The sequence below is a fragment of the Paroedura picta genome, chromosome 10 (genome assembly GCF_049243985.1).
Source record: "Paroedura picta isolate Pp20150507F chromosome 10, Ppicta_v3.0, whole genome shotgun sequence".
In the NCBI taxonomy this organism is placed as follows: Eukaryota; Metazoa; Chordata; class Lepidosauria; order Squamata; family Gekkonidae; genus Paroedura; species Paroedura picta.
Genome location: NC_135378.1, coordinates 4,268,356 through 4,292,596, shown reverse-complemented (window position 1 = coordinate 4,292,596; position 24,241 = coordinate 4,268,356). Strand labels below are relative to the sequence as shown.

Genomic DNA, 24,241 nt, shown 5'->3' with positions numbered 1-24,241 from the left:
GTTGACCCTTGCACCTCCTCTGCAAGGGCCTGAAATCTATTCTGGAGCTCCAAATGCCCCAAGAACTGTCTCACTCTTCGCCGTTGAGTCTTTTTCCAAACTGTCTGCAGAGGCTCCCTAGTGTTGTCAATCTCCTTATCCTCTTAAGGACTGGTTGTATCCTCTTTATTCCGAGTTTCAGGGCTCTGCTCTATGAACTCCTCCCCTTTCTTACTTTCGGTCAGAGTAATAATTCTGTTTTCTAATCCCCTAATCTTTCCTCCAAAAGTCTTACCAGTTTACACTTGGGGCAGCTGTAGTCCATCTTGTCTTCTGGGAGGAAGGTAATCATGTCACACTCACTGCAGATGATGGGATGAGTGTCCTGGAGGTCCATTGTAATGTCTAGGCAGTGCAAGTACTAGGGAAATATAATCTACTGATTCTAATTGCTCGGCCAAGAACCCCAGGCTAAGAGCCACAGGCCAAGAGCCCTTTTTCTCTCACTCTTTGTCTCTGGCGAGGAGCAGCCCTTTTTAATCCTCCCAGCAATTACCCAGCAATCACCTCACCCAGTCTGCACAATAGCCTCACCTGGTCAGCAGCAATTCTCCCCAGTAGCAATCTCCACCTGCTCTCAGTTGTCTGAGCTCTGCCTCTGGCGAGGAGCAGCCCTTTTTAATCCTCCCAGCAATTACCCAGCAATCACCTCACCCATTCAGCACAATAGCCTCACCTGGTCAGCAGCAACTCTCCCTAGTAGCTCTCTCCACGTGCTCTCAGGTGTCTGAGCTCATTTCCCATTTCCCAAAGATCCATTTCCCCATCCTTTGAGGCGAGGAATCAGTTAAGCCAGGCCAGTTGAATGAGGAACTAAGCATAATATGTACTAGGAATTAAGCTCGCTGTGGTTAAAATATAGCGGGCGCTAGCTGCGGGTGGGTATGGTGGCGGGCGGGTGGGCATTGCTCCCGGGGCCGAGGTGTGTCGCTCTGGGCCCCCCCCCTCCGGTTGGCCAGACTCACCGTGGCAAGTGTGCGCAGCAGGGCAACGGCTGGTAGCAGGTGGCGACGGCTCGGCTCTCCACGCCCATTTCTGCGGCTTCGCGGCAGTCTCGGGGTGGCGGCGGCCATGTTGGGGCCGGCCGGCGAGGGCTGGGTGGGCCGCTGGCGGCGGAGCGGCTCAGCAGCGGTCTCCTAGTCTCAGCGTGGATCCAGGTGGGGAGTGTGCTGCGATGGGGCTTGTAGCGGGTGGCGACGGCTCGGCTTGCGGCGGCCGTGTGAGCAGTTCCACGGTGGTCTCCGGGTGGTGGCGGCAATTTTAGGGCCGGCGAAGGTTGGGCGGGGTGCTTGGGCGGGGATCGCTCGGCTTGCAGCGGCCATCCGAGCGGCTCCACGGGGGTCTCCGGGTGGCGGTGGCCATTTTCAGGCTGGGCGGCAAGGGCTGGGCACGCCGCTTGTCGTCATGTGGCCGTGGAGCGCTCGGAGGCCGTCGGAGCGTGAGGGGTGTCCGCGGTGGCGGTGAAGGCCGGGGAGAGGCGGAGAAGCGGCGAACGGCAAGGTTGGGTGTGTGTGGGAAAGAGCCCGCCCTAACTCCTCCCCAACAGTCCTTACTCTTTTATTTAATCCGCTCCGCAGGAGTGGAATAAAGATTTGGCGAGACAAACTTGGAAAGCCATTCCCCACCCAATGTCATAATAGTGTAATTAGCATGATTACATTTAAGCAGCAAAAGTGATAGTCACTAATAAGACAGTTCCACCTTGATGTTCATCTCTGCTTTATTTTGTTTTGTGTCTATGTAGGTAATTCTGCACATTTTCAAAATGTATCTAGTCAGTTTTTTCCTTAAAAAGAAAATGCCTGAAGATTTGTATCAAAGTATCCTTCGTACGCAAGAAGCTGTAAGTATATGCTCCATTAATCTGTTAGATTTTTGGACCCAGTCAGGGCATGCAGCTGCCACCTCAGCCTCAAGAGCCAGGCAGTAAGCGGGCTGACCAAGCCACCTGCCCAATCTGCCCTCCACTTACCCCTGTGGGGTTGACATTCTGCATGCCAGAGCAACAGTTCAGGCAACAGGCACATGCGCTCATTGGCTTCCTCTCCTGAGTCCCCGCTCAGTCTCTCTCATGCACGCATGCATGGGTGAACAAAACTTTGGTAGGATGCAAGTGAGGGACACAGCAGAGGAGGGAGAAGATCTCATCAACAACCCCCTCCCCAGTACAGACAAGCTGCCATTTTCTCTTGCCATTGCCTTATCCTCAGGCCCTCCTCCTCCACACACATGCACGCAACATGCCAAAGGAGACAATGAGTTTTAAAAAAAACAGGGAGAAGGGGATTGGTTGCCTGGTTTGATTGACAGGCGAAAGAGAGTAACATATAAAGCACATTGCTCTCTTACACCATTTCAAGCAGGCGATGTGGAGGGGGAGAAGCACGAAAAGGCGGCAGAGAAGAGTGAGACAGGAAAAAGGTGAGGAGGGGCTGGGAGACGAAATGCCCCTAATTTTCCAGCCTGTGGGCAACCCTGCCTGATACTGAGACACTGTCAGGATGTTGGATGGGTCTCTCCTGCAGTTACTGAACCATCCTTTTCAGAGTCCCATTGCACGTTATTTTCACCAGGGTTCTTCCTAATGCCACGCCTTCATGATGGCTATGGGGGCAAGCATGATCATTTCAGTAGGAAGTTACAGCCAAATGAACCAGTACCATTTTGAAACACAATCTGGATGGTGACGGGCCTCGGGGTCTGGTGGAGCTTTTTGCCTTGCCATAGTGCTCCTGATAAGCTGCCACATGGTGCCATTAATGGTCATACAGCTTGGCAGGGTCAGTTGCCTGGTTTCCTTGCTTCCTCTAACAAATTAGCTAGCTTCAGGGAAGTTTAATTCTATTATCTGTAAACTGCGTTCCACAGTATAAATAAAAGGCTAAGGGGTGTGGGGGTGGGCTCAGTCCAGGATGGGGGGGGTAACAATTGGCCCCTTGGCCCCAGACTAACAAGTGGAGGGGCCAAACAGAAGGCGCAAAGCGCCTACCGATTGGCCCCTCTGCTTGTCAGTCTGGGGCCGAAGGGCCAATCTGGAGGTGCACACAGCCAGGGTCCAAGGGGCCAATTGGATTGGGCCCTCATCCGGACAGACTAGAATGCCATCCAGTTAGGAGGCGCAAAGCACCTCCCGTCCCACCCACCCAGCCCAGCCAGCAGCTACCTGGAGACATTGCTGCCAGTTTGCTTCTGACCACCGCAGGGAGAGGAGGTCAGCAGGGCTGCCAAGGGGGATGAGAACAGAGGCTGTGCCAGCCCTTTTCGCCCCAAGGCTGTCCTAACTGTCATGTCCAACTGCAAATGGCCTCAGAGCCCTGACAGAGCTGGCAGGAGGCTGCAGAGTGCCCCCCCCCTTCAGGCCTGCTGTGAAGGAGCCTCTGACAGCCCCTGACTGAGGGGAAGGAGGCCTTTCCAAGAGCAACGCAGGGGAGCCTGAGGGCGTTCCTTTTGAGGGGGGGGGACTTTCCCCTTCTGCCAAACAGTTGCCTGACAGGGAGGCCACAGAAAACCCCTTTCTCACTGATGTGGCCAGCCATGCTGCAGGAGGGAAGAAACAGGGAAGAAACAGCCAAGCAACTCTCTGCAGATTTGAGACCTACCACACAGGGTAGTTGTGCAGGTGAAACTGGAAGCTGTTGCAGAGCATCTTTTGCCTCCTGTTTCATCTGCACAACAACCCTGTGCAGTAGGCCTCAAGTGATTCAACTCCACAACAAACTGCATGGGAGACCTTAAATGTTTCTTCTCCTCAATCGTGTCCAAGCTCCATAGGAGCCATTTCTGCCTGGGCAGCTGATCTTTATACTCTGCAGATGAGCTGTAATTCCAGGAGCTCTCCAGGCCCCACCTGGAGGTTGGCTACCCCTGGGTTGGAGATAGTCCTGGAGATTTGGACAAGGGGTTTAAAATCGTACAATGCCTCAGAGTCTGGCCTCCAAAGTAGCCGTTTTTGCCTGCAGAGCTGATCATTATAATCTAGAGATGAGCAGTGATCTAGAGAGGATGGTAGAGGCTCACAGACTGTGGTTGGGGAGGAGTGGTTGCGGGTGTGTCCCTCCTGGGCTATGGCCAGCCCTTAACAGCAACTGTTTGTATTTTGGGGTGCCAAGAAACAGACAGACAGACCAATATCAATCCTGTGAGTCTGGAAAGTTCAGGAAGATCTAAATAAAGAATGTTTACAGCCTGAAAATGTAAATAGTGAACAAGTAAATGCCTGGAGAGACAAGTGACTTTTTTCAAGCTTGGTCTGGTAAATAAAAACTCCTATGAACTCAAAGACATTAGTGGCCCAGAATTTCAAGTGGAGTTAGCTTTACAGGAAAGTAGGCAGTGAGACTTTGGGGGAAACTAGGTGATCCACCTTTATTAGGCAACAACTTGGCCTTGCAGACAACAACAGGGACTGCAGTTGCCAGCAGTAGGCCTCAGGCTTCAGAAGGGCAGACATCACCAGCCAAGCAACCAAGTGGATTCTGGGGCCATGTGCATTCCTTTTGAAGGGATGCATGTGAGGGGAGAAAGCTTTCCCTTGAGCCTAACTGCCTAGAGATGAGCTGTACTTCCAGGGGATTCTTAGCCCCCATCCCTAAACCTCAGTGGGATACAATGCTACACAGTTATACCTCCAAAGGAGCCAATTTTGTCTGGGGAGCTGGTCTGTATAGTCTGGAGATGAGCAGCAATTCCAGGCCCCACCTGGAGGTTGGCTGTCCCTGGTCTGAACAAATTCCTTGTAGTCTGAAAGTGGGGCCTCAAAAATGTGTAATGCCCCCACAGCTACCTAGCACCCCCTGGCATATTTTAGGTTAAGAAAACATTGCAGAGATGAGGTAAGGTTTCCATATTGGTGTAGATTCATCTTCTGGAATTCCCCACTACCTAGGTGTGCATAAATCTGACTAAGGTCAAGACTGCTGTGCACGTCCTCTTAGGGTTGCCATCTTCCAAGTGAGGCTCTCTACCCCACCACCCTTACAGAGAGTCTGCTATGGGGAGAGGAAGGGAAGGCGATTGGGAACTGCTTTCAGACACCTGAGGCCTGCTGGGTCACTGCGGCCCATTCCCAGTTCTCTCAGACCTCTCACAGCCTCACATCCCTCACAGGTTGCCTATTGTGGGGAGAAGAAGGGAAAAGGTGTTTGTAAACTAGTTTGAGACTCCTCTGGATAGTAAACAGCAGGATACAAAAATCCAGCTCTTCTTCTAAGGAGCAGTCGTGAAAGAAACATTTGGCCACATAACATTTTATCAACAGTAAAAAAATGGAGACAGAAGAAGACACCTGTGTACTGTGATTACCCCATGTGTATTAGGGCAGGGGGACATTTCAGTGTCTGTGGCCTAATTCACACAAGAAGAGAAATGACGCAGAACTAGGAGGAATTGATTGCCATGTAATCTCCCCCTAAGAAGAGTCTCCAGTCTGATTTTCCCTTCACATATCTGAGTACATGGCTCTGGAAAGCTCATCTGTAACCACTATGCCTCAATCCCCAAAGGTCAGTCCTCTCCCATACTCAATGAACGTTCTTGGCACCCATATCTCCACACCCATGCCCTCATTTGTCACCACACCACCACAGCCCCCCACACAAGGCACATATTCAACCTCATGCCCTTACAGACTGAAAAACTCCACCCCTTCCTCTTCCCACTGCCAAGCTCTAACGCCCGTTGTATTCCTGGATACAACGGGATTGCCTCTAGTAATTAATAAGCCTTGTGTTGTATTCCTTTCTCAGGCATTTGAAGAGCTGCAGACCCAGCTCAGTTCCAGACTCTTGAACATGGACGTCTCTGGAACTTATGAAAAAGAGTATCAAACCCTGGATGACTTGGAAAGGAATGAGAAGGGATATGCGGATCTTGTCCTAGACAATGTAATCACCCACTTCCTCTTTCAGAAACGTCTCTCTAACCTTTTGTCAGGCTTCAGAAATAGCCTAACACTTGTGGCACAGAGTGGTAAGCGGCAGAAATGCTGTCTGAAGCTGTCTGCCCATGAGGCTGGGAGTTCGATCTCAGCAGCCGGCTCAAGGTTGACTCAGCCTTCCATCCTTCCAAGGTCGGTAAAATTAGTACCCAGCTTGTGTGTGTGGGGGGTAAACGGTAATGACTGGGGAAGGCACTGGCAAACCACCCCGTATTGAGTCTGCCAAGAAACCGCTGGAGGGTGTCACCCCAAGGGTCAGACATGACCCGGTGCTTGCACAGGGGAGACCTTTACCTTTACAAAGATATCATTATAGGTCTCTATGGGCTTTTTTCATTTGATCTCTTCTCAAGATTACTTTTGATGGAACAAAGTGTGTCTGCCCCAGTTCAGGGTACTACCCCTCCCCCCTCCCCCAGTTCTTGGAGGGCTCTGAAAGTGGTTCAGGTACAGGCAGCCTTTCTTCCTCTTTCTATTTAACATGCCATCCCAATGAGTTCAATAATCTTCAGTGCCTGAAATATTCCTTCTGCTTAAGTTTGAGTCCTGTGGCACCTTTAAGATCAACCAAGTTTAATTTGGGGTATTAATTTGGTTGGATTCAAATTCAAATCTATTTCTTCAGACCAAAATGGCCACCTCCCTGAATCTATCTGAAGAATTCTGTATGCACATGAAAACTTAGACCCAGAATTAAACTTGGTTGGCCTTCAGGGTGCCCTTTGTTCTGTTGCTTCAGACTTACACAGCTGCTCCTCGAATCTTCCTTCTGCCAAGTACAGGAGAGACATATAAGGAAGAACAAAACCGGTTCCAGTCTGGGTGAGGGTCAATGCATCCTGAAACTGGAGGTTCTGTAGCCTTTGAGCAGGGTTGGACTCTGTTCTGTGCATACCTAGAAGAATTTTTTGCTGGCCACAATTTTTGCCACCCATGAGGCCTCTGGACCCATGACTCAACCTACAACTTCTAGCTGTGAAGCCACCCAGGGTTTTGATGGGGATGGGAAATCTACATCAGGGTGAGATAAAAATTATAGAATCATAGAGTTGGAAGGGGCCGTACAGGCCATCTAGTCCAACCCCCTGCTCAACGCAGGATCAGCCCAAAGCATCCTAAAGCATCCAAGAAAAGTGTGTATCCAACCTTTGCTTGAAGACTGCCAGTGAGGGGGCGCTCACCACCTCCTTAGGCAGCCTATTCCACTGCTGAACTACTCTGACTGAATTTCCCCCCCCTGATATCTAGCCTATATCGTTGTACTTGTAGTTTCTATCCTCCAAGTCCAGAACAAAAAGTCACATTTGAACTGAATAATTATCCCAACCTTCAGCACCCTCCATGAGTGGGCTTCCTTCCTTCTTTTCTCTGCCCTTGCAGTCCGTTTGATGAGCAGCTGGGTTCCGTACCTTGCAGTCTGTAATGAGCCATGAAGATCAACTGCCTAAGGAGGTGGGGAGCCCCCCACTCACTGGCAGTCTTAAAGCAGCAGCTGGACAGATACTACTCCTGGATGCTTTAGGCTGATCTTGTATTGAGCAGTGAGCAGGACTAGGTGGCCTCTAGGTACACTCTATAATGCTATGATCTTCTACCAATGTGGTTTCCAAGCTGTGAATCCTTGGATTCTTGGGGGTAGGTTGTGAAGTGGAAGTTTCCCTTTTAAGTGGAAGTGTCCTCCTCTTGAGATGCTTCCAGAATAGGACATCTGCAACCTTCTGGAAGTGTTAGACCCTTCAGCCCAGTCCTCTTTGGTGCTTCCCCCCTTTTTCTGTCATAGTGAAAGTTTAGTGATTATAAAATACTAATAATGCTTATAATTCCTGATGCCTAGATGGAAGCTTTCTTGAAACAGACTGACCAGACCCTGCTCTTTCTCCTGGATCAGTCCAAGTGCTCAAGTGCCAAAGCAAAGAAAATTTGGATGCACCTGACTGAGGCAATGATTGCTGTGGAGGATTCCTTGAAAGTCGCTCAGGATTCACAAGCCATGGTAATGTTGATCCAGTGCATGTGCTCAGAACCGTCCCGAGGAGGGGGAGGCCCTTCACTCGCCCCAGGCAGCCCTTCTCTGTCCAGCTGAAACTTGGCTGCAGCCCTAAGGAGGCTGCAAAAAGAGAAGGAGTGATCCGAATTGTAGGCTGCAACAGTCTGATTTCCACGGCTGCCTTCATGCTGGGCTGTAGGTCAAGGCTCTATGGAAGTTTAGGGAAGACCTACTTATTTGTTTGTTTGTTTACTGCATTTATATTCTGTCCTTCCTACTGAGACACCAAGCAGATTACACAGTGCAAGTCGATTACAGCAGTTGTCCCCAACCCCCGGTCCGGGGACTGGGACCAGTCCGTGGATCAGTCGGTACCGGGCCGCGGCTCCTCCTCTTCCTCAGGGGCTGCCCTGCCACTCTGCTCACCTTTGGTTCTCTCCAGCGGCTGCCATGGCTGGGGCTCCCCCTCGGCGTGGCACTGTTCAGCTGCTGCTGGCAGGACCCCACAGCAGAAGTCAGGGGCGCCGGCGGGAAAGCAAGCGGAGCAGGAGCTCAGGTGGCGGGAGCGTCCCTTGGCAAAAGACTACCCCTCCCCCGGGCCTCAGTAAAATTGTCAAACTTTGACCAGTCCCCGGTGATAAAAAGATTGGGGACCACTGGATTACAGCATATGTCTGATATGCACAGGGTGGGTCAATCAAATCAACCTCCACAAACATCAACGAGGACTACAGTTACATGAAACAAAATGAGCCCAGTCATATGAGGCATGATTGTTGTTGTTGTTATGTGCGAAGTCGTGTCCGACCCATCGCGACCCCATGGACAATGATCCTCCAGGCCTTCCTGTCCTCTACCATTCCCTGGAGTCCATTTAAGTTTGCACCGACTGCTTCAGTGACTCCATCCAGCCACCTTCCTTATGGTCCAACTCTCGCAGCCATACATTGCAACTGGGAATACCATAGCCTTGACTAAACGCACTTTTGTTGGCAGGGTGATGTCTCTGCTTTTTAGGATGCTGTCTAGATTTGCCATAGCTTTCCTCCCCAGGAGCAAGCGTCTTTTAATTTCTTTGCTGCAGTCCCCATCTGCACTGATCTTGGAGCCCAGGAAAATAAAATCTGTCACTATCTCCATTTCTTCCCCATCTATTTGCCATGAATTGAGAGGGCCGGATGCCATGATCTTTGTTTTCTTGATGTTGAGTTTCAAGCCAACTTTTGCACTCTCCTCCTTCACCCGCATCAATAGGCTCTTTAGTTCCTCTTCACTTTCTGCCATTAGAGTGCTATCATCTGCATATCTGAGGTTGTTGATATTTCTCCCTGCAATCTTGATCCCAATTTGTGACTCCTCTAATCCCGCATTTCTCATGATGTGCTCTGCATACAAGTTAAATAGGCAAGGCGACAGTATACAGCCTTGCCGAACTCCTTTCTCAATTTTGAACCAGTTAGTGATTCCATGTTCAGTTCTCACTGTTGCTTCTTGACCTGCATATAAATTTCTCAAGAGACAAATAAGATGCTCTGGTATTCCCATCTCTTTAAGAACTTGCCACAATTTGTTGTGCTCCACACAATCAAAGGCTTTAGCATAGTCAATGAAGCAGAAGTAGTCGTTCTTCTGGTACACCCTAGCTTTCTCCATGATCCAGCGTATGTTGGCAATTTGATCTCTAGTTCCTCTGCCTCTTCGAAATCCTGCCTGTACTTCTGGAAGTTCTCGGTCCACATATTGCTGGAGCCTAGCTTGTAGGATTTTGAGCATAACTTTGCTAGCATGAGAAATTAGTGCAATGGTGCGGTAGTTTGAACATTCTTTGGCATTGCCCTTCTTTGGGATTGGAATGTAAACTGACCTTTTCCAATCCTGTGGCCATTGTTGAGTTTTCCAAATTTGCTGGCATATTGAGTGTAGCACTTTTACTGCATCATCCTTTAAGATTTTGAATAGGTCAACTGGAATGCTGTCACCACCACTAGCTTTATTGTTGCTCAGACTTCCTAAGGCCCATTTGACTTCACATTCCAGGATGTCTGGCTCCAGGTCAGTAACTACCCCATTGTGGCCATCAGGGATGTTACGCTCGCTCTTGTATAGTTCTTCTGTATAATTTTGCCACCTTTGTTTAATCTCTTCTGCTTCTGTGAGGTCCCTACCATTTTGGTCCCTTATCATACCCATCTTTGCATGAAACGTTCTCTTCATATCTCCAATTATCTTGAAAAGATCTCTGGTCCTCCCCATTCTATTGTTTTCTTCTATTTGTTTCACTGTTCATTTAAGAAGGCATTCTTATCTCTTCTAGCTTTTCTCTGGAATTCTGCATTCAATTGGGTGTATCTTTCTCTTTCTCCCTTGCCTTTCACTTCCCTTCTCTCCTTAGCTATTTGTAAAGCTTCCTCAGACAGCCATTTTGATTTCTTGCATATCCTTTTCTTTGGGATGGTTTTAGTTGCTACCTCTTGTACAATGTCGCGAACCTCCGTCCATAGTTCTTCAGGCACTCTGTCTATCAGATCTAATTCCTTAAATCTATTTGTCACCTCTACTGTGTATTCGTCGGGGATATGATTTAGTTCATACCTGAGTGGCCTAGTAGTTTTCCCTACTTTCTTCAATTTAAGCCTAAATTTTGCAACAAGAAGCTCATGATCTGAACCACAATCAGCTCCTGGTCTTGTTTTTATTGACTGGATAGAACATTTCCATCTTTGGCTGCAGAGCACATAGTCAATCTGATTTCTGTGTTGACCGTCTGGTGATGTCCATGTGTAGAGTCGTCTCTTGGGTTGTTGGAAAAGAGTGTTTGCTATGACCATTGTATTCTCTTGACAAAATTCTACCAGCCTGTGCCCTGCTTCATTTTGTACTCCAAGGCCAAACTTGCCTGTTATCCCGGTTATCTTTTGGCTTCCCACTTTAGCATTCCAATCCCCCATGATGATAAGCACATCATTTTTTGACATTGCTTCTAGAAGGTGTTGTAGGGCTTCATAGAACTGATCAACTTCATCCTCTTCAGCAGCAGTGGTTGGGGCATAGACCTGGATCACTGTGATGTTGAATGGTTTGCCTTGGATTCGAACTGAGATCATTCTGTCATTTTGGGGATTGTATCCCAAGACTGCTTTTCCTACTCTCTTATTGATTATGAAGGCTACTCCATTTCTTCTGCGAGATTCTTGTCCACAGTAGTATACCTGATGGTCATCTGAATTAAATTCACCCATTCCTGTCCATTTTAGTTCACTGATTCCTAAAATGTCGATGTTCAGTCTTCTCATTTCTTGTTTAACCACGTCCAGCTTGCCTTGATTCATGGATATGACGTTCCAGGTTCCTATGGAATAAAAATCTTTACAGCATCGGACTGTCTTTTCGCCACCAGTTACTTCCACAACTGAGCGTCCTTTCGGCTTTGGCCCAGCCGCTTCATTCATTCTGGCACTACTCGTACTAGCCGTCTGCTCATCCCCAGTAGCATATTGGACACCTTCCGACCTGAGGGGCTCATCTTCCGGTGTCATAACGTTTTGCCTTTTGGAACTGTCCATAGAGTTTTCATGGCAAAGATAGTGGAGTGGTTTGCCATTTCCTTCTCCAGTGGATCACCTTTTGTCAGAGCTCTCAGCTATGACCTGTCCGTCTTGGGTGGCCCTGCACGGCATAGCTCATAGCTTCACTGAGCTACGCAAGCCCCCTTGCCACAACAAGGCAGCGATCCTTGAAGGGGGTGAGGCATGATACTACTGAGTTTTCTCAGTAGGGGTTTCTTGTTAGCCCCTGAAGGATTTCTCCAGTTGGCAGGTGTTCATTTTTAATATATTTTAAAATTTCTTTTAAAGCGTATTGAGTGATATGGCCATATATGGTCATGTTAACCTGTGCCCCGCCCCACCCCTCCCAAAATGGCCAGTGATGGTCCTGAAGGGGGTAGAAATCCTTGCTGTCTGAGACTCGTTGCACGTGGTAGCGATTGGAGTCCGGAGGGGTAAGTGCTCTCATTTAAATTTAATTGTAGTGTGAGGTTGGCAGAGGGCAATGGAGTGGCAGATGCCTGCCCAGCTCTGTTCCCAGCTTGGGTGATGAGGCCATTTGGCCACTTCTGGTGTTGGGGAGAGGGGGGGTGACAGAGTGTGATGTCACTTCTGGTGACGTGACTTCTAGGGTGTATCAGTGAGATATGGCTCGCTGACCTCACTTTGGAGGTTTCTTAAAGCCTGACAATTGTTTCAAGGGGTTCTCAATGGTAAAAAGGTTGAGAAAGGCTGATATAATGAAGTGGAGGGAATATAATGGAGAAAAATGGTCGCACAGCATTAAAAAAACAATGAAACTACATCAGGGTGACATGCAGCAGACTGACTGATATCAGCTATAGTCTCCCTACCCTTAGGAAGCACCGTCCTGGACTATCCTGCTATAGTGCAGCCCTGTTACCTTTATAGAAAAGTTCTCCTGAGCAACTCCCTTTTACATAATTTACAGGACACAAGCGTGCAAGCCCCCTGCCCCCTGCAGGACATGAAGGCTTCCAAAAGCAACAGGAAGATGAAGGCTTCCAAAAGCAACAGCCCTGAGTCCACTCTTATTCCTCTCTTCTCAGGGATCACATTGAAAAAGAAAATATGTCATGTGACTTCACTGTGAATCACTCCATGGGCATGACACTGGTACTTCATGCACCATATCACTGGAGGCAGGAGATTCGGTGTGTTTCTCCTTTTGACAGCAGCAGTGTACAGTGCTGCCCCTATGGCTCTACAGTGGCTCCCCATTCTCTGCTTTCTGGTCAGTCAAGTCTGGCATTTGCCATACTGATCAAGCTCTCCATGGGGGACTTGGAATGTAGGTGGAACAAAGCCAGTTAAAGATTTGCAGGGCCCGCAGAACCAGAGACAGTTTAAGGATCAAGAGACCCTCGGAGAGCACAACTCTGTTGATAGCCTGAGCATGGAAGGAGAATGGATGGAGAGGCTATGGAATTCCACACGGTTGCCTGGAAGCAGCAGCCAGGATCAAGGTGGAGGAAGCTGGAGGCACGCACTGGTTTGTGCCATGGGAAGGCAACCCAGGCATAGACCATAGATTAAGGTTGGGTCCCCCCCCCCCATGCTGTGGAACCAACCCATCATCATACCCAGTAATATCTTACTCAATAGACCTTTGGTGCTCCAAGAAGCCTGGCAGAGGTTCAAGCAGCTTTTCATCGACACAGTGAAAGATGAGAACCAGCACAGGTGCAGAGATAGTCCCACTGGGGACTTCAACCCCCAAACATTCTCCAGGGCTTTTGGGCACTGGGGGATGTTTGCAGGCCTGACAGAGCCAGGCACCAATGGGGACAGAACAATAGCAGCTCAGGAGGAAGAGAGGAGAGTCCCAGGTGCCATTATCACGGTGTGGCAACAGTGGAGAGTCGATCTTGACAGAGACACAGCAGAGAAGCACAGCGACTGGACAATTGGGACAATTGAGTGTGGAGAGGCAGCCACCTAGGGCACCAGTGGAGAGCAAGGAGGAGAGAAGGACTCCCCCTGGAAGAAGAAGAAGAAGAGTTCTTCATTGCAAGAAGAAGAAGAGTTTCCCCTCTTAGCTGAGAACTATTGTGGACTCTACGGAGGCAAAGAATGGTGTAGTGAGAAGAAGCCACTGTGCACAGGCCCTGTGCAGACTGTGCTGGCTTCCCGATTGAAGACCAGAAGTAGATCCAAACTGGATTTGGGAGAAAGTTAACCCTAGGGTAGTCCTGAGGTAGGTCTGACCCTTAGAGAGCTCCCCTTGAAGAAGAAGAAGAAGAAGAAGAAGAAGAAGAAGAAGAAGAAGAAGAAGAAGAAGAAGAAGAAGAAGAAGAAGAAGAAGAAGAAGAAGAAGAAGAAGAAGAAGAAGAAGAAGAAGAAGAAGAAGAAGAAGAAGAAGAAGAAGAAGAAGAAGAAGAAGAAGAAGAAGAAGAAGAAGAAGAAGAAGAAGAAGAAGAAGAAGAAGAAGAAGAAGAAGAAGAAGAAGAAGAAGAAGAAGAAGAAGAAGAAGAAGAAGAAGAAGAAGAAGAAGAAGAAGAAGAAGAAGAAGAAGAGTTAGTTCTTATATGCTGCTTTTCCCTACCCGAAGGAGGCTCAAAGCGGCTTACAGTCGCCTTCCCTTTCCTCTCCCCACAACAGACACCCTGTGAGGTGGGTGAGGCTGAGAGAGCACTGATATCACTGCCCGGTCAGAACAGTTTTATCAGTGCCATGGCGAGCCCAAGGTCACCCAGCTGGCTGCATGCGGGGGAGTGCAGAATCGAACCCGGCATGCCAGATTAGAAGTCCGCACTCCTAACCACTACAACAAACTGGCTCTCAAACTGGAGAGGGGGATCCAGGGAACTGCCTCTCAAGGCTAGTGTCGGTCTGTAGTTAGACGACAGGATCAGGCGTGCTGATCTGCACACGTTGAGGTGTGCTGATCTGCTATCAATAAAGCTTTCTATTAATCCAGAAGCAAGTTGTTAGTCTGTCTGCCCTTGACATTAAATAGGCAATGGAGGGAGTTGGGTTGAGTGGGTTGCACGTGGGGTGGTTTGGGAGGGGGTGGGTTCTTATTAGTAGAGTTAGTTAGTCCAGGGCTAGGTAGGTAGTTAGGATGTTCAGATCTCTTCAGGGAAGGATGCCAGGGGAGGGGGGAGCCAGTGGAGGGTCCCTGCCAGGGTCCGGGATCCCAAGGATGATGGGCCAATGGAGATATAGCAGTGGGAGGATGCTGAAGAAGAGAAGAATGGGGAGATATGAGGGTTTGCTCAGGCCCCGCCAATGGGGATCTCATAGCTGGGAACCTCGACATGCTCACTGCTCTTCTAATTTTCGTCCCGTCCCTAGACATGTCAGGTTGGAGGCTAGGGTGGAACTGACACTGACGTTGTGCAATGCTAGGTTGATTAGCAACAAGTTCTCCACCCTGCAAGATTACTTAGTGGGGCAGGAGGTAGACCTGGTGTGACTGACTGAAACCTGTGCACAGTCGCCCTGAAAGATCTGGCACCACCTCGGTTTACGGTCCTTTACCAGTCTTGGCTCCATGGTGGGGAGGGGGTGATGATCCTTGTCAGGGAGGCTTTCTCCTACAGCACCATTTCTCCCAGCACCATTGATCTCAGGAGTGGAGTGTGTTGGCATAGAGTGGGGATCAGTGGAGAACATGGTCATCTGGTTGGTGTGCCAACTGCCTAGTGCACCACCAGCTACCCTATTGAGCATCCTGGAGGCAATGACGACCTGGGTATTGCAGGAGACTTCAACATCCACACCAATTCACCATCCTTTGGGTCTGGCTCGGACCTAGTGTTAGCCATGGCAACACTGGGATTCTCCCAGTTTGTTACTGGTCCCACCCGTCAGGCCAGCCGCACCCTTGAATTGATTGTTAGGGCTGGGGTAGAGGTGGATCTGATGGCCACTGATGTTGTCCCATGGTTGGACTACTATGCCCTGATAGCCTGACTTAGGGTACCACTTACCACTGCACATGGTCACTGTTACCAAGTTTGCCCACTACCTCCACCTCATCTACCAGTTCTTCCCTATTGATGAGAATCAAGTCTAAAATAGCATAGCCCCTGGTTCCACTCTACTTTCTGGGAAATGAAGCTGTCGGCAAGACAAGTTAAGAATTTAACAGAGTTTGCATTTTTAGCAGAGTTGGTTTTCCAACAGATATCTGGATAATTGAAGTCACTGTTTCCCCCTCGAGTACCTGTATTTCTTCATAAGTATAAAGATTCCTAACATATATTGCTACACCTTCTTTTCTTGTCTGTCCCTTCTGAATAGATTGTACTCCTCAGTTCTAGTATTCCAATTGTGAGCATTATCCCACCAAGTTTCTGTGATTCCTATTAGGTCATAGCCCCCTTCCTCTATTACGACTACTAATTCCTCCTGCTTGTTTCCTATACTCTGTGCATTAAGGTAGAGACATCGTAGTCCACCCTTTGTGTGCCTCATGGTTTTTGGTTTTTCAACTTCCTTGTAAGCTGGTAGTTCCCTGCTTATGTAACATTCCCTGTGGATTTGAGATCTTCTCATGTTCAGATCTTGCCATCACACCAAGTTCTGAATTTACGTCTTGCTCCCCCTTTGTGTCTAGTTTAAAGCCCTGTTCACCAGGTGTGCAAAGGTCCTCCCAAAAATTCTTTTTCCCTCCCTTGTGAGGTGCACGCCGTCTCCTGATAATAGCCCCTCATATTGACATTGTTGACCATGAGCCAGAAATCCAAACCATTCCCATCGACACCATTGATGTAGCCAGTCATTTACTTGCATAATTTTTCTCCCTCTTCCTATGCCTTGGCCACTTACAGGAAGGACTGATGAAAGCACAACCTGTGCTCCCAGGTCCTTTACCTTTTCCCCCAGATCCACAAAGTCTTTCTTAATATGTTCCATGTTCTGCTGGGCAGTATTATTTGTTCCAGAATGGATAGGAAGGAAGGGGTAATGATCTGTAGGCTTGATGAGCCTGTCCAGCTGTTCTGTCACATCCTTGATGCGCGCACCAGGTAGGCAGCAGACCTCTCGAGACAACAAGTCTGGTCTCCACTCTTCGGCCTTTGGAGCAGTGTTATCTGTGGTTCCCTGCTGGGTTGTATGAGCAAACCTGTTTATCTTGAGGATGGACCAGAGTTGTTCTCTCTTGCCCCGGAGGGACAGACCAGAACCAATGGGATTAAATTAATGCAAAAGAAACATCCGGAAGAAGTTCCTGACAGTTAGAGCAGTTTCTCAGTGGAACAGGCTTCCTCGGGAGGTGGTGGGTTCTCCATCTTTGGGAATTTTTAAACAGAGGCTGGAGAGCCATCTGATGGAGAGGCTGATTCTGTGAAGGCAAAGGGGTTTTAAGTGTTTTGCATAATGCAGGGGGTTGGACTAGATGACCCTGGAGGTACCTTCCAACTCTATTATTCTATGATTCTATTATATGTGGTAGCATCTGGACTACAGAGAAGGATGGACTCTCTTTTTAACTTAGCTGCATTGGGGGCATGACAGGGGGAGGTGCAGCACCAGATTCCTGTCCCACCCTGTTGTTGTTCCCAGTGAAGTAAGGGGAGCAGGGGTTGACAGACCATAATGTCACATTTGGTGGAAGTTTCTGGATGATGTCACTTCTGGTGACATGTGACTTCTGGGATTGTGGTAGGGAGGTGTGGCCTGCTGACATCACTTCTGGTGTTCCTCAAAGCCTGAAGAATGTATGGGGGGTGGGTTCTCAATGGTAAAAAGGTTGAGAAAGGCTGCTCAGACATCTGCTCCATGCTGGCTCGTATTGGTGTGGCCCTCTGAGGTGTTAATGTGGGTCACATTTTACTTTCAGGCCATCCAAGAAAGAATGTTTAACTGGGAGCAACTGGTGAAAATTGTTGGCTTGCTGAAGACACAGTTGCAGGAAGAAAGTAAATGTAGACTTCATGCAATATCTCACACACTGGATCTGTTGGTTCAAAGGAACAACTTCACTGTGAAGCAGAAGGAGGAGCTCTTAATAGGAATCCAGAAGGTTTTTTTGGGGAAAGTGGAACTCTATGAAGATGGTGAGTTTCTGGAGGATATCTCGAGTGGACGTGGGCCGACTCCAGCCTCCCTGTGCACTGTTGGCTCTGTTGGGTGACTGATTGACAACTGAGAATCCGGACCTAATGCCCCTACACTCCTGCATCCTCCTTTTCATCCCCCTTTTCAACAGTCCTTGTTCATTCCTGCTGAAATTACATTGTAATGCAGCAGGGTCCTTTCCTTTGTCAGACAATGGATCAGCCTGTTGACAAGGTAGGCCAGGTGAGTCTTTAATCCCTTTCCTGTTCATTATCTGCCCCAGCTATTTCCTTTGCAGCTGCCCCTCTGCTATGCCGCAGGAGTCCGAGAATCATAGATCAGGACAGTTGCTGGGTTAATCTGTCTTGACATTGAAGACCAGTGGTCCATAACCTTTCTAAGGCTGCGGACCAGCAGTGGTGGGGAGGGCGCATGCGCGAAACTGCCATGCATGCGCATTTGCGGCCATGTATGGCGCAAACGTGCATGCACGGACCTGCGCATGCACGGACCTGCTTCCCCCCCCCCACACACAAAACAAAGCTTGCTGAACCGCAAGCTAATCGGACGCTTTTGCGGCCGATTTGCTTGCGGCCTGGGAAGTTTCTTACTGTGGGGGGGGGGGGCGGGGAGAGGGAGCCGCGGCCTGGTGGTTGGGGACCACCATTCAAGATTATTTCCCCAGGTATGTTCCTGAAAGGCTCAGAGTGTTGGGACCTTTTGTTCGGCTGTTTGAACTCTTGCTAGCTTGATTGTTGGTTGTCACTGAGGAAGGATTTACAGAACTTTAGCCTGTAACCAATGCAAGTTTGATGAGCAGCCATACTGGATTCTTTTACTTTGGTTTTGGGGGAAGCTGAACTTTATAGTTCCCATCCACTCATCTGCTTTAAAGATTTGCATTCCTGGCTGCCAATACAGGTCACTTGTGTATTCCTGTGATATCCTGGAGAGTTCCCCTTTCTTGAGTCTCTCCGTAGAGCCGGAGTCCAGGAGCACCTGGAAGACGAACACAATTTCTGGCAGGGGAGGAGTTTTCAGAAGTCTCTGCTTACTACTTTGGCTTCTTCTGATATCCTAAAAAGTGAGCAGTGACTCACAAAAGCTCAAACCCAGCCACAGAATCATAAAGTTGGGAGGGGTCATCCAGTCCAACCCCCTGCCCAGTGCAGGATCAAAAACCAAAGGGGGGGATGGACGGACGGACAGTTAGGACCTTCAAAGGTTGAATGTCTGTGTTATTGTTAAAATTGCATTACTTTTATGGTGCACAATTTTAAAAAACAACTTTAGGAATGAAAAACATATATCCAGCCCATAGGCTATTGCAAACCAGTATGCTATGTGCTATGTGAACCAATAGACCTACGTGTTTTAGCCCTTATAGGGCCTTCTTCAAAGATCTGTTTTTAACACACACCAGTTCTTAATGCATATAAAGTATGTACAGCAGCCAATAAAAGCTCCAAGGTAAGAGCTGTAGAGCAGGGATAGTCTACCTGTGGTCCTCAAGATGTTCATGAACTACAATTCCCATGAGCCCCTGCCAGCAAACTCTGGCATGGGTTCATGGGAATTGTAGTCCATGGACATCTGGAGAACCACAGGTTGACTACCCCTGCTGTAGAGTATCAGAGTCACTTAATGAAAGAAGATGTCTAGTTAGCTGTCAGTAGCTCTCTTCCAAAGGCTGCCCAAAATTTTCAATGGGGTTTCCTTACTAATGCATGTATTGCAAACTAGACATTTTCTTTTATGACTGGACGTGCCTGCCAGTCTTCCTCTCTCTTCACTGGGCAGCAGCCATGGTGGTAGAATGGTTGGGTTTCCCTGCCCATCCCCCTCTCCCTCAGTAGAACCTGCCAGCTCAGTGGGGTGTCTTTTTCCAGGAAGTTCTCCTTGCAAACCCCACTGAAGCAACTAGCCCAATAACTCCTTGAAATGGGGCTCCAGTGGGGGAACTTCCTGGTGGGTTGTGCCCTTGGTGGTCTGCTTCAGCCATTGAGCTCCAGGGGTCCCTTCTCTCAAGGCAGGATTTCCCATCACTTCACTTCAGCACTCAAAGAGATTCACACAACAGCTTTCTCTTGCCTTTGCTGGTCACAGACACTGTAATAACTTTCTAGTCTGCATAACCAAGCCTTTCCACCTCTGTAAAAAGATAGATATTCTTAAGCTTGGGCTGCATTTCTGCAAATCCCTGGGTGGCAAGACCTCACACACACACACACACTGCAGTCACCTCCTCCTCCTCTCTCCTCTTTCTCTAGCCAAAGCCAGCTCAAAGGCCCAACTGAGGGGTGACCTCTCCAGTTGTGCTGTTTTTATGTCTCTTTCACTCTCCTTGTTTCTCAGAGCACTAGAATATTGTCATATCAATATATTTGTCACAGACCCGACTGAACAAAACTGTCCAGAAAATTCATGTTAACCATTTCAGCAAAATCTTGCTGGTACATCCTTAGAAAGATAATTGTGAATCGTTGGAGACTTGCCCAGAATTAAAGGTAGAAAGGCAGGTCTCTGGGACACTCTGTTGTTATGGGAGAATTAATTCTCAGTTTGAAAATGTTTGTATCAACCATTCAAAGGAGATGAATGCATTGGGTTTGATAGAGTCATGTGAGTTTCACAGAATTGGGCCTGCCTCAGAGAGCCACCTGCAAAACATCCCTGAATCCCTCTGATGTAGGTTGTATGGGACTATTTAACCTTTCTAAAAAAAAAAAATTGGTGAGAATCTCAGAGACTGCATTTCATCCTTTAACCTTAAAATAGGTAGGATAAGAATTATATGTATGTCTCTATTTCCTATTTCATTTACGTATGCAGATATTTTGTTTTATTGTGATTCTTTCATATTTACTGATTTCAAGAATAGCCCAAAATGGCTGCCATAACTTAACTTCAGTCACAGAGTGAAAATCTTTGCACTGTGCCTGCAGCTGTTACCAAAGTGACATTTTAAAAAATCTGCACAGCCAATCAGAAGCTTTGCTGGGCCAAAGCCTCACTTGGCTCTGCCCACTTCCTATAACCGCTAGGGTGCCAGGAAAGATAAAAAAGTCTGACATGCTTCATATTCTCTGTCTATTTTCCAGTTTATACAAATCTTTAAAATTCTCCTTTTCAGAATGCATTCAGCTCGGCAAAAATGTAATCCAGAAGTGCTTAAGAAGTGACGCAAAGAAAATAGAAAGCCTCAACAAAGCTCAGGAAGAAGAGCAAAGATCTCTCCTCAGCAGAAGCCAGCCCCTGGAGAGCCTCGATGCATTTCTGAAGGTAACTGTGGCAGGAACTGCAGACTCCTATGAGCTGCTTTTTGGAAAAGCTGGATGCCCACAAGGTAGTAAAAGAACTGGGGAATGAATGCCCCCTCTTCAGGACCCTAGTGGTCTTCTTGGCTAGTTCCCCTACTCTCTCTTCTAGTGGCTTTCAGCATTCCTTTCATCCTGGAGGGCACTCAGGGATCATTCGGTTCTTTTTCATTTTTATTTATTGTCATATTTTTTAACCTCATGCTCTTAGCCAGCTGACTCACAGCAGTGTAAAACAGTGATGTTGTTGTTGTTGCTAGGTGCGAAGTCGTGTCCGACCCATTGCGACCCCATGGACAATGTTCCTCCAGGCCTTCCTGTCCTCTACCATTCCCCGGAGTCCATTTAAGTTTGTACCTACTGCAGTGGCTCCATCCAGCCACCTCATTCTCTGTTGTCCCCTTCTTCTTTTACCCTCAATCGCTCACAGCATTAGGCTCTTCTCCAGGAAGTCCTTCCTTCTCATGAGATGGCCAAAGTATTTGAGTTTCATCTTCAGGATCTGGCCTTCTAAGGAGCAGGCAGGGCTGATCTCCTCTAGGACTGACCGGTTTGTTCGCCTTGCAGTCCAAGGGACTCGCAAGAGTCTTCTCCAGCACCAGAGTTCAAAAGCCTCAATTCTTTGACGCTCGGTCTTCCTTATGGTCCAACTTTCACAGCCATAGATTGCAACTGGGAAGACCATAGCCTTGACTAGACACACTTCTGTTGGCAGGGTGATGTCTCTACTTTTTAGGATGTTGTCTAGGTTTGCCATAGCTTTCCTCCCCAGGAGCAAGCGTCTTTTAATTTCTTTGCTGCAGTCCCCATCTGCAGTGATCTTGGAGCCCAGGAAAATAAAATCTGTCACTACCTCCATTTCTTCCCCATCTGTTTGTCAGGAATTCAGAGGGCCAAATGCCATGATCTTTGTTTTCTTGATGTTGAGTTTCAAACCAACTTTTGCACTCTCCTCCTTTACCTGCATCAAGAGGCTCTTTAGTTCCTATTCGCTTTCTGCCATTGATGATGATGATGATTTATTACGGTCATTGACCAGCATCAAAGTATCTACAGACCACATACATTATTACAGCGTTTTAACAGGACACTCGGCATCAGGGAGTTAATAAAGGCACAAAATGTTAATACAGCATTTTGACAGTCAGGTCACTCAGCATCAACAGTAACCAAAGATTTCCGCACTCTGCTGGCAGTGTAGCAAAACTTTGCCACCATGTAAGAGACAGAATTATCTTTATCTGCAAGCAAGATGTTAATTAGATGATCAACTGTAAGTCCAGGGAACCTTGATAGCAAGGGCAAGATTAAACGGCTTCTGGCAACCTTATAAAAGTCACAGTATAATATAATGTGGGCAATTGATTTATTTACACCTGAATTGCAAGGGCATAATCGGTTCTCTATAGGCACACGTTGCAGTCTTCCACTTAGCAGTGCTGATGGAAATGCATTGAACCGGGCCCTTGAAAAAGCCCATCGAAATTTAGTAAAGGTGATGTATGTTAGATATGGTGCAGTAGAAAATCCCTCCCAGGACTTTAGTAACCTATATGGGCTTGGGAGTAGGGTCATCTCATTTTGCAGCTCAATATCCATAAGTCGTTGATAGACCAGATGTTTTGCTTGCCTGTGCCCCGTTTCTAATAGATGATCAGGAGCTAAACCAATTTTAAGAAGTTTGTTAATTATTTCTGTACACCAGGTGGGTTGTGGGTTAACTGACAAGAAAGAAGGAATAAGGCCTACAGGTTGAAGATGAATTTTTAGCCAATAGTTAATTATTGTTATCTACTTTTACCTACTTTTATCTACCCTGGTCTCTACTTTTGTCAACCCTGCCTCCTGCCGGAGAACTACATTGGCTGTACACCTTGGAACATTAAAGAGGGCTCTTAGGAAACCTGCTTGAATTTTCTCTAAGGGAGCAAAATTGGAGTATGGACCTAATTGGGCACCATATGTAAGTTGAGCCAGTGATTTGGCTGAAAACAGTTTGATTGCAGCAGGAATGAAGCCACCACCCTTAGTTCGATAGAATCTTAAGATAGCCGCTGCACTCTTCTGAGCAGCGTCAGCTACTGAGTGAATATGAGCAGTTTGCGTTCCGTTATACTGGAAGATCACACCAAGATATTTGAAGCATTTAACTTGCTCAATACGATGTTGGCCAATATGCCAAGGAAAAATTTTTGCCCTGTTGTTAAAGCACATAATTTTTGTTTTGGCATAATTGATAACTAGGTGTTCCTCCTGGCAATGCAAAGCTAAAACTTCCAAAGCCCTTTTCAGGCCTATTCTGGTCTGTGAGAGAATTACTGCATCATCAGCATACATAAGTATGGGTAACCTTTTGTCTGCAAGTTTAGGGGCATGAATGTCTGAGTTCTTTAGACGTTTGATTAATGCATCAATATAGATATTAAATTAAAAAGGAGCCAGAATACAGCCCTATCTTACACCTTTCTGTGTAGGGATCGAGTTGGTTAAATGACCCTCTGGGCTGAATCTGACACGAAGACTTGTATTTTTGTGAAGTTTATAAAGTAATAGCAAAAACCGTTTATCAATTGTTGAATTGGATAATTTTGACCATAGAAGATCTCTAGATATTGAATCGAATGCAGATTTAAAGTCAACAAAGGCCACAAAAAGTGATCTCTTACCAGAATGCACATACTTGTCAATTAAGTGCTGTAAGACTAAACAATGATCCATAACTGATCTGCCATGTCTAAAGCCAGCCTGTTCTTCTTCTAAGAAACCTTCCTGATCAAGCCAGTCACACAATCTTAAACTAAGGTGTTTAGAGTATAATTTACTGATTATGTTAAGGAGACTTATGGGTCTATAATTGGCTGGTTCTTCTCTACTGCTTTTCTTAAAGATGGAAACTATGACTGCAAGACCCCAGTCTTGGGGAATCTGAGTTGTCTGGTCAATGTATGTGAATAAGAGGGCTAAAATTGGGGCCCACCAATCTACGTTTGATTTCAATAAGTCTGGAAGGATGAAGTCACTGCCTGGGGCTTTCCCACTCTTTAATTCTAGAATTAATTGTTTAATTTCTTGAGATGCTACTGGTGGCCATTGTGGTAAACAATTAGTTAGAAAATCTAGTTGAGTATGTAATTGATGTTCACTATACAGGCTAGAGAAATAAAGTTCCCAAGTCTCAGCTGTGATTGTATTTGTCATATGACTTATTGCAAAGTCAGAGCAGGTAGATGTTAATCTCCAGAAGCCCACAGAGTCCTTGTTCTTGACAGATCTAATGATAGATGCCCAATTCTCATGGACTGCTGCTTTCTTTTTGTTCTTTAAAACAGTGGTCCCCAACCTTTCTGAGGCTGGGGACCGGCAGGGCATCGGGCCGTGCCTGCGGGCC

The 24,241-nt window shown here is 47.5% G+C and overlaps 1 protein-coding gene across 7 annotated transcripts in view; it reads left to right on the top strand.

Moving 5' to 3' along the window:
• The window catches only part of EVC (EvC ciliary complex subunit 1), a 122,280-nt gene that overhangs the window by 22,272 nt on the left and 75,767 nt on the right, over positions 1-24,241 (top strand). For 6 of the 7 annotated variants that reach the window (XM_077300731.1, XM_077300729.1, XM_077300728.1 and 3 more), the window contains 5 exons: positions 1,784-1,882; positions 5,784-5,921; positions 7,809-7,967; positions 17,319-17,535; positions 20,670-20,818. In XM_077300731.1, the coding sequence (XP_077156846.1) occupies positions 1,784-1,882; positions 5,784-5,921; positions 7,809-7,967; positions 17,319-17,535; positions 20,670-20,818 (762 nt within the window). The remainder of the gene's footprint in view (positions 1-1,783; positions 1,883-5,783; positions 5,922-7,808; positions 7,968-17,318; positions 17,536-20,669; positions 20,819-24,241) is intronic. The other variant, XM_077300732.1, reaches the window with a different exon arrangement.